At 33.1% G+C, this 10,801-nt stretch overlaps 2 protein-coding genes across 2 annotated transcripts in view; both read left to right on the forward strand.

The window, feature by feature from the left end:
• LOC107482131 (histidine kinase 3) overlaps positions 1-9,861 on the forward strand; it is a 13,227-nt gene extending 3,366 nt beyond the window's left edge. Inside the window, 10 exon segments of the mRNA XM_052258567.1 lie at positions 6,004-6,817; positions 6,893-7,058; positions 7,134-7,346; positions 7,418-7,604; positions 7,673-7,724; positions 7,797-8,026; positions 8,124-8,222; positions 8,303-8,856; positions 8,858-9,343; positions 9,430-9,861. Of these exon segments, the coding sequence (XP_052114527.1) occupies positions 6,004-6,817; positions 6,893-7,058; positions 7,134-7,346; positions 7,418-7,604; positions 7,673-7,724; positions 7,797-8,026; positions 8,124-8,222; positions 8,303-8,856; positions 8,858-9,343; positions 9,430-9,652 (3,024 nt within the window). The 3' untranslated portion in view covers positions 9,653-9,861.
• Positions 9,862-10,681: 820 nt separating this feature from the next.
• The window catches only part of LOC110279591 (nuclear transport factor 2B), a gene marked incomplete in the record, with an annotated part of 2,154 nt that continues 2,034 nt past the window's right edge, over positions 10,682-10,801 (forward strand). The window contains 1 exon segment of the mRNA XM_021139524.2: positions 10,682-10,801. Coding sequence (XP_020995183.1) covers positions 10,784-10,801 — 18 coding nt within the window.

A 10,801-nucleotide genomic window follows, 5' to 3' on the forward strand; every position in this document is an offset into this window, starting at 1 on the left:
ATATATATATGTATGTATAAATATATATAAAATAATAATAATATATAGATATATAGTATGCACTAACTATTGAAATATATATAAATAATATTGAATTAGTTATAAATTTTATTTAGATAACTTGATGTAAATTTATTCAAGAGTTTAACTAATATGTGTCTATAAACGAAAAGTTTTAAATATTTTTATTTATTAAAAACTTAAATATTTCATATTTTTTAATGATTTTTTTTTTAATTTTGTAATCTTAACGTGTGTCCTTAGAGCACATAACAGTGGTACCTTGCAGCGATGTGCATAATTTTAGGCTGCAACCAGTGACGGACCCAGAAAAATTTAGTTGTGAGGACAAAAAATATAATAAAATTTAGGTATAGATATTTTTTTTACTTTTCATGATACTCAACAAGTTAAAGATTAATCTATCGAAAATTTGAATTTCATTTAATAGGGCCAATGAGTTATTATACATACAAGACGAAATTCGAACTCACAACACTTGCTTAAGTGGACGACTAAACTAATATAACTTAATTTAATTATCAACTAATTAACTAATATAATAAAATTAATTATCATTTTTAGTTTATTTTGTTTATTTAATTTTTTATTTTATACTAAATCAAATTTAACAATATAATTATTATTAAATGCTAAGTTTAACAAAATATTTTTTTTAACATAAAACATAAAAAATTATTTATTTTATATTTATCAGTACTTACACGTAATCTGTGATAGGATATGGCAGTTTACATAAAAAAAGTAAAATTTCTATAACATATAGCCATTTATATAGATTAGAGTGAGAATCGAAATATAAACTGTTTGAGAATATTACAATTATGTAAATTTGAGCTTCAATATTTTAATTATGTAAATAATTATTCTCCACAGACAAGTCATTTTTTTATATTAGTCCATATAAGTCATTTTATCCTAATTCACCTCACGCGCTTCTTAATTTAATTAACTGTTCAATCAACGCGCGAATATATAACTGCCTTTTTCAAAAGGATTTCATTTTCATTTTCGAATTTTTTCAATGTTTTTGATATACGTTCTCTTCCATCTCTGTGTTCATTCTCTACGTTTTTTAAATCAATCTCTAAAATCGGTTTTGAATAGTTATCTCGTTGTTAAAGATAATGACGAATTCAAGTTCAGATTGTCAATTGAACCAGAACGAAGTTGATTATTGTTTTGAATTCAATCAAGTGGCTTATATGTGGTTCGATTCTAGTTAATGTTTTCTTTAGTAGTTTATGATTCTGTAGGTGAATAATGTTGTTTTTGTTTGTGAAAATTGTTGTTCATCGTTAGTGGTTTGAATTGAATATAATGTAAGAGTTCTGCATGAAAGAAAATATTTTTCTGCATTTGCAGCAAATTTGAGTGTAACACAAAGATATTTAAGTGTATTGTTTAAGAATTTTCGGTGTATGTGTGCTGATAAGTTCTACATAATTCAAAACTCTTTTTCTCCCTCATCCTCATCTTCTGTTGCTTCTTTTTTTTTTTCTTATTCATCTTTTTTTTCTTATTTTAGCTTCTCAAATTTCTTATTATTTTACTCTTTTGACAAGAATAAAAAAAAGTCAAACAAAAAAAGAAGCAGAAACACATAATGCTGCAAAATTACTTGAAAGAGAATGAACTTACATTAATTCAACAAAAAAAAGAAGAAAAAAATGCAATATTAGAAGAAATATTTTTCTATATTTGCAAAAATTTTGGGTGTAAATACAAAGATATTTAAGTGTATTGTTTAAGAATTTTTTGTGTATGTGTACTGATAAGTTCTGTATAATTCAAAATTCTTTCTTTTCTTTCTCCTCATCTTCTGATACTTTTTCTTCTTCTTTTTCATCATCATCATCTTCTTTTTTTTTTTATTCATCTTTTTCTTTTTCTTTTACCTTCTCAAGTTTTTTCTTATTTTACTCTATTAACAAGAATAAAAATAAAAAATCAAACAAAGAAGAAGAAGAAACACATAATGCTGAAAAATTACTTGAAAGATGATAAGTTTACATTCATTCAACTAAAAGAAAGACAAAAATAAAGAAAAAAAAAGAACAAAAAAATGCAGCATTAGAGGGAACATTTTTCTGTATTTGCAACAAATTTAGGTATAACACGAAGATATTTTAGTGTATTATTTAAGAATTTTTGGTGTATGTATGCTGATAAGTTCTGTATAATTCAAAACTCTGTCTTTCACTCCTCCTCATCTTCTATTACTTATTCTTTTTCATCATCATCTTTTTTTCTTATTCATCTTTTCTTTTTTGTTTTATCTTCTCAAGTTTTTTCTTGTTTTACTCTCTTAACAAGAACAAAAATAAAAAATCAAACAAAAAAGAAGAAGAAATACATAATGCTACAAATTTACTTGGAAGAGTATAAACTTAAATTCATTCAATTAAAAGAAAGAAAGAAATAAGAAAAAAAGAATAAGAAAAAAATGCAGTATTAGAGAAAATATTTTTCTGTATTTACAGCAAATTTGGGTGTAACACGAAGATATTTAAGTATATTGTTTAAGAATTTTCGGTGTATGTGTGTTGATAAATTCTGCATAATTCAAAATTCTTCCTCTTTCTCCTCCTCATCTTCTGCTGCTTCTTCTTCTTCTTCTTCATCTTCTTATTTCATTTTTTCATAATTCTTTTCGAATTCAGTTTCGCAACTTCCTTCACTTTCCGCGATAATTTTGATAGATATTTGAAAATTTTTTATCCTTATTTAAATTTTAAACGTTTGCGATTGTGATCGAGGGAGAAGAACCATTTGCGCTATTTAAGAATTGGGGAAGCGGGTGTTTACACGCAATCTAAATTAAGAGTTATTTTTATTAGGTTTGGACCAACTTGTATGAACTTGTATACCAAAAAGACTTATATGTGTAATAGCCCTCGAGTGACGTGGCACGTCCCTTTCAGGGAGACTTGGGAAGACACACCAAAAAGAAGTGGACAGTGATGGTGATAAACCCCAATTTTATGGTTTATCTTGTGTTTAATTTAGGAAATTTTATCAACTTTTCTCACATTTATTCAATGAAATAGCATGCTTTTGTAATTCTCCCTAATTTGTGCTTAAGAGATAAAAATATATTTTTTAGGCCTTAAATTTGTCAATTTTAATTTACTTTAATTCCATTTGATGCCTTGATATGTTTGTTGAGTGATTTCAGGTTTATAAGGCAAGTATTGGATGAAAGAAGTAAAGAGAAAAGCATGTAAAGTGAAGAATTCATGAAAAAATGAGCATTTGGAGGACTCAAAGCCACGCGCACACGTCATCCACGCGTACACGGGAGAAGGACATTCATGGCCACACGCACGCGTCACCTACGCGTACGCGTGAGGAGGAAATTTGCCAGCATCGTCCACGCGCACGCGTGACGCTGATCACGTGACCTCGTTAAAGTGAATATGCGGGAGACGATTTCTGAGCTTTTCATGCCCAAATCCAACTCATTTCTGAGGCTATTTGATGCAGAATTCAAGATTTGACAAATGGGGAGCAATTAGATTAGCTTAGGACCATGATTTAGGTAGTTTCTAGAGAGAGAAGCTCACTCTTCTCTCTAGAATTAGGTTAACTTCTCTTATATCTAGGCTTAATTTCTTGTTTTCATTTTGTTTTTTTACAATTTCTTGTTCTATTGTCTTGATTTTCCTATTGTTTCTTGTTAATTTCTCATTTTGGTTACTTTTATGTTCATGCACTCTTGTTAATTTTTATTATCTTTAATGTAATTTTGAGGTATTTCATGTTTAATGTGCTTTCATTAGTTGTTATTATTAATTTCTTGCATTGAGTAGGGGTAGATTTTGTTATTCCTTGTAATGTATGATGCTTTCATTTTATGCCTTCCAAGTATTTGACAAAATATTTGATTGGATGTTAGAGTAAATTTTGTGCATTCTTGATTTGGAAAGAAAAATTAGGTGCTCTTGTGTCATTAATGCCCAACTTATATTGGTGAGTTAGAGTTGTTAGTTAATATTGTTTCTATTGACTCTAATCTCTTGCTAATTCAATTAGTAAGTTAATTAAAACTTTTGGATTGAGATTAATTAGTCTTATTTGACTTTCTCTCAATGTGAAAAATAACATTATACCTTTTTCCTATGTTGGAGATGACTAAATAGGATTAGCTCTTGTTAATCATTGTATTATGATTAGTGACTAAGATAAAAAACTTACATTCTCAATCTTTGCTATGAATGTCTCTTTTTAGTGATTGTTATTTTTAGTTGCTTGACTTATTTTTTTTGTCATTTAATTTTTTGTCATCTTATTTACAAACCACTCCTTATATATCATAACTAATAATGTATATATTTTACTGTAATTCCTCTGAGAAACAACTCAAAATCTAATATTGTTAATATTTTTATTGATTTATATTCATCACAAACAAATTAAACTTTAATTAAGTATTATTTGTCAATTTAAAATTATACTTACAATGATGTTATTTCTCTTTTACCAAAAAAAAATTCTTAACCGATGTTTTACTTCTTGAGATGGCCTAATCACTTCTTGGCTATTTCTCCGTTGAAGTGCAGTGCCTGTGCTTGGCACTCTTTTATTTTCTAAATTACCATTTTATCCACATTCTTTGTCCAATATTTGCGGCTTCTTGACCCGTGGCCCTATGATTATGATATAAGGTGATTGTTACGTGTTTTTGTTATGGTGTCTAAATTGTTTAATTTTTTTTAAAAATAAAAAATAAAATATTTAAAATAAAAAGTAAATCATATAAAATTTATTAAATATTATTTATTTATCTTTTTTAGTAACTTAGGTAGAAAGTGATAGACACCATAACATTCACCATGATATAAACACATCAACGAAAGTTGGTCCCCAAAATCCTAGAGTAGAGTTGTTACTAAATTTCTCTATAAGCAATCGACAAAAGTTTGGTACTAAGTACTAACAACAATGGCATGGTTGGGTGGCATGACCAATATCTGAAAAGGGTAAATATTTAATTGAATCTCTTTAAAAATAAAAGAGAGTGAATATTGACACTTCTAATTAGTTAGTTGTGGAAGGAAAAGGGTAGTGCTAGTGCTAGCTGTAACAAAGGCAAAGCAGTAGTGCTAACTTGAGAGGTTCCAATCATGTCATTCATGTGAGTGTGCCTTGCAATTCCATTACTCGCCCTTATCCGTAACTACTCTTTTGACTGTTGGTCCTCCCACTGCAACTTTGATCAAAATATAAAGTTGTAAAGCACTAAGGAAGAGGGTATTTAATCTAAAGTTAATGCCATTCCGCGACAAGAGAACTTTATGCTTATTCTCCAAATATATTAGCTTCATGCTTCAGGAGGGGTGCATTTGCTCCAATTACAAACACACCCTCAGTAACAAGAGAAAAAGCAGTTATTTTTGCCGCCATGTGGGACTATATTCCTTTTCTACCCTCTATATCATTATCATGCTATGATAAACTTTATATCAATCATCCTTAGCTAGTTAAAATATTAATATTTATTGCTTACCTGCTTTGTTTTCTTTTTTGACTTTTTATTGCATAGTTTTAGCTTTGAAGAGATAATATATAGCCTATTGGCCTATACCTGACAACAGTTTTGCTACCATTAAAATCATGTTTCTTTAGTAAATTATGTTGTGCCGGCTCCATGCATGAGCTAATTCTTTTTGGGGTGTGGATTCTAAATTCTGATAGAAAACACCGCTGCTGGGGGGTCAAACCACTCGGAAAACACTCGCGTCACGTACTTATGTTGTTTCTTCTTTGGCTATAGGAGCTAGCCGAGCAAGCTAGCATTTCTCTTGTTATGTGATGACACAACTAACTGTGGATTTGATCACCAAAAAACGAATCTTTTGTAGGTTTAGTGTTGGCCCCTACTCGTTTTGTTTTTATTTCTGATTTTTGGTTGGTGGCTACTGCTACTGCTAGCTGACAAGAGTATATATCTATCAAGTATCAACTTCTGCTTGGAATTAGAAACGATTTTTTTATTCTTTCTCAAGTATCTGCCACTCTTCCTTTTCTTCTTCTTCTTCTTGGGAGAGATTAGTGGTTAACATTGTGGAAGATTGTCTGGAACTGTTGATACTCAACTTGTGTTGTTTACTGTTGTGGGCGAGTTTGATCCATGGAGTTGGGTTTGGTCTGAAAGTGGGGCATTTATGTTTATTGCTATGTTCCTGGCTTGTGTCTGTGTTCTACCTCACGTGGTTCAATAGCAGTGGAAGATTGAAGAGCAAGATCTCAGGGAACGGGTTCAAGGTTCAGCAACACAAGTACCAAAGTATTGGATCCATGAAACTGAAGAGTGGTTGGGTGAGAAGGGCTTTTTATTCATGGATTCTAGTTTGTACGTTGGGAGGTTTGTACGGGTTCTGGCGCATGAGCATACATGCTTGTGAGCAGAGGAAAGAAAGTCTAATAAGCATGTGTGATGAAAGAGCAAGGATGCTGCAGGATCAGTTCAATGTGAGCATGAACCATATACAAGCCATGTCCATTTTGATAAAAACCTTCCACCATAACATGAACCCCTCGGCCATCGATCAGAGCACTTTTGCTAGATACACTGAAAGAACTTCGTTTGAGAGGCCCCTCACAAGTGGTGTTGCATACGCTGTAAGAGTGCTCCATTCTCAAAGGGAACAGTTTGAGAAGCAACAAGGATGGACTATCAAGAAGATGGATACTTTGCAACAATCCCTTGTTCAAGAAGAATATGCTCCTGTCATCTTTGCACAAGATACAATTGCACATGTCATTTCTCTTGATGTGCTATCTGGAAAGGCAAGTTTCATTTTCCAATTTGCTCTTATCAATTCCAGTTCTGCTAGCTTGTAATTTCTAACCAAACTCTTACAGGAAGACCGTGAGAATGTGCTCCGAGCAAGGGAGTCAGGCAAAGGAGTTTTAACTGCACCCTTTCGGCTTCTCAAAACGAATCGCCTTGGGGTAATCCTCACATTTGCTGTCTACAAGAGAAATCTTCCATCCAATGCAACCCTTGATCAGAGGATTCAAGCAACTGATGGGTATGCTGTATTCTACTGATGATTTGTATAGTCATGATTAGTATTTTAATGTGTCTAACTAACACTTGTGAGCAGATATCTTGGTGGAGTCTTTGATGTTGAGTCGTTAGTGGAGAAACTACTGCAACAACTTGCTAGTGAGAAAGCTGTAGTTGTTAATGTGTATGATACTACCAATAGTACACATCCCATTGTCATGTACGGTTCAAATATATCAGGGGACTCTTTCTCTCATGTCAGCACTCTTAACTTTGGAGACCCTCTCAGGAAGCATGAGATGCACTGCAGGTACAAGATGTATACATGATATGAATCATATAATTCAATCATATAATAATACAATAGCCATGTCAATACAGGTTCAAACAAAAACTGCCATGGCCATGGTTGGCATTTAACACTTCTGTAGGAGGCTTTATTATTTGTGTCCTTCTTGGGTATATTTTCTATGCCACCTGCAATCGAGTTGTCAAAGCGGAAGAGGATCGGGATAAGATGACTGAGCTTAAAAAGCGAGCTGAGGCGGCTGATATTGCAAAATCCCAGGTATGTCTCCTAAGTCCTTACTTCCTTTGGCTCTGATCATGTGTACTAATGAACTAATGCATTTACAGTTTCTTGCTACTGTGTCCCACGAGATTAGAACACCAATGAATGGGGTTTTAGGTGAGTAAGAGTGAGTTATATATCCAAGTTGTTGTTTAAGCATGTGAGTTGGCTCTGAAATTGTAACTTCAGGGATGTTGCATATGCTTATGGACACGGATCTAGACGTAACCCAACAAGAGTACGTGAGAACGGCGCAGGGAAGTGGAAAAGCTTTGGTGTCACTGATAAACGAGGTATTGGATCAGGCAAAGATTGAAGCTGGTAAGCTGGAGCTTGAAGCTTCGCTGTTTGACTTGCGTGCTGTTTTGGATGATATATTATCATTATTTTCAGAAAAGTCTCAAGGAAAAGGAATAGAGGTGATACCTATATATTATATGTTACGTTTTATCATGGTAGAATTTTTTCAATGTCTAGTGATATTGATCTATATATATATATATAAAACTTGCACAGTTGGCAGCTTATGTATCAGATGAGGTTCCTGAGCTGTTAATAGGTGATGCAGGAAGGTTTAGACAAATAATTACCAATCTCATGGGTAATTCAATTAAGGTAAATCTAAAATTGAAGTATATAGTATATAATATTTGTAAAGCAAGTATGATGAAAAGGATTATGCAATTGTTTGGCAGTTCACAGAGAAAGGGCATATTTATGTGACTGTCCATCTTGTTGAGGAGGTGGTCCATTCAATACAGATTGATAAAGAATTAGGCATGGAAAATGTGAATACCCTGAGTCTGAGTGGTTTCCCTGTTGCTGATAGTCGCCGAAGCTGGGAAGGCTTCAAAGCATTCAGTCAAGTAGGGCCTCTTGGTTCTTTCTCATCCTCTGTTACTGATGTAATCAATTTGATTGTATCGGTTGAGGACACCGGCGAAGGAATCCCTCTGGAAGCGCAGTCTCGAATCTTCACTCCGTTCATGCAGGTTGGGCCTTCCGTTTCCCGGAGACACGGTGGAACAGGTATTGGCCTAAGCATTAGCAAGTGTTTGGTTGGTCTCATGAATGGCGAAATTGGATTTGTCAGCATACCTAAGATTGGATCCACCTTCACTTTTACTGCTCTCTTCACCAATTCAACTGACTGCAAAATTCAGCAACTCAACAACAACAACAGCCACTCTAATCCTCCATCTTCAGAATTTCAGGGAATGACCGCGTTAATCATTGACCCTAGATCGGTTNNNAGGTTTATCCACCATAACTGAAGGCAATCAGATTATCAATATGGTACTTATTGAGCAGGAAGTGTGGGATAGAGATTCAGCCATGTCATCTCGATTTGTCGATGGCGCCAGTAGAGTAGGCGTTCCTCCTAAGTTGTTCATTCTTGTTAATTCTAATGGCTGGACATCAGGTATTGGTAATCCCACTGTGATCGTAAAACCTCTGAGAGCAAGTATGCTTGCTGCCTCGCTGCAGCGAGCCATGGGTGTTACTTGCCGAAATGGGGAGCTTCCGAGTTTATCTGTTGGCCACCTTCTTGGCGGGAAGAAAATTCTAATTGTAGATGACAATGTTGTGAACCGCACCGTAGCAGCTGGTGCTTTGAAAAAGTATGGAGCAGATGTGGTGTGTGTTAGCAGCGGAAAAGAGGCCATCTCTAAACTAAAACCACCCCATGAGTTCGATGCGTGCTTCATGGATATTCAAATGCCAGAAATGGACGGGTATTATTTAGTATCGAATTCTCATTTATGTTATAGTTTCCATGTTGTTGTGAGTTGCTAATAACACAGAAATCATTTGTCAACAGTTTTGAAGCTACAAAGAAAATCAGGGAGATGGAACGTTGCGCCAAGAGAGAAGGTTTTGTAGATAACTTATCAAAGTGGGATGTCCCTATTTTGGCCATGACTGCAGACGTGATCCAGGCTACCCATGAGGAGTGTGTAAGGTGTGGCATGGTTGGATATGTTTCTAAACCGTTTGAAGCCGAACAGCTTTATCGAGAAGTCTCAAGGTTTTTCCACTCCTGATGAATAATGTCCACAATACAAATTACTTTGGAGGCTAGGAGCCAAGTTTGTTTGTTATGATTGATGAAAAATTCATCTTAGGGTATTAGAACCCGTTGATTCTTCCATGTAGCATCTCATCTTCATCCTCGGTAACTGTAAATTGAAAATAATTGAGGGAATTTGAAGAATCAGATATACTATATTAACCAGATTCACATTATGCTCCTCATCTTTGTGTATATGATGTAATATTTGTAATAATTCAAGTTATAGTACTCCACCCTGCTAATGTTAAATTTATGTAACTTATAAGAAGTTGATTTATGTATAAGTAAATAGAAGAAAGAAAATCACCAATGTATATCAGCAGCCTTGCTTTCTTTTATTCTTTAGAGACCCAGAATTTAACTTTCAAATACTTGACTCATACATATATTTTAACCTGGCCACATTCTTTTGGTTGGATTTGTAAATTATCATTATATATTTTTTTCTTTTTTTGACATAGGTGAATAGCTATTAATTGTCATCCTTATTTGAAATCTTATAATTATACACAAGATAGTGTTTAATACTTTAATTGCACACAATCTCTTATGCAATATTTTTAAGTTTATTTTAAAAAAAATTATTTGGTAAAAATTCAGATATAGTTAATTTTATGTGAAGTTAATAATTGAAAATCGTTAGATAATAATTTAACTAAACCTGTCAACATATTTAACGATTCTCATCTATCAATTTCCAATTTCATTTTATTATTTATATCAGGCACGCAATTCCTTTTATATAATGTGATGTTTGAGGACTTTGTTTTAAGATTTTATATAAGGATAAAAAGTTAACAAATTTTAATATATAAGACGCAATACATAAATTTTTTTGCCATGCCATGTCAAAATTTCAATACTAATAAACTAAATTAAATAAATAAAAAAATGCATGGCAAAATTTCAATACTAATAAACTAAATTAAATAAATAAAAAAAGGGGTGAAAAACGGCTGGTTGATTAACGAGTATATTAATATTAGGAGTGTGCAAAGTCACCGAAAAAAAGTATTAGGAGTGTGCGTTAGCGTTAGGGTTGTGAGGGAGCGAGAAAGAGCGATAGCGTGAGAGTTAAGCGGAAGGAAGGAAGGAAGCAAGAATGGATGCAGATGCGTTG

Source organism: Arachis duranensis, chromosome 3 (genome assembly GCF_000817695.3).
Source record: "Arachis duranensis cultivar V14167 chromosome 3, aradu.V14167.gnm2.J7QH, whole genome shotgun sequence".
In the NCBI taxonomy this organism is placed as follows: Eukaryota; Viridiplantae; Streptophyta; class Magnoliopsida; order Fabales; family Fabaceae; genus Arachis; species Arachis duranensis.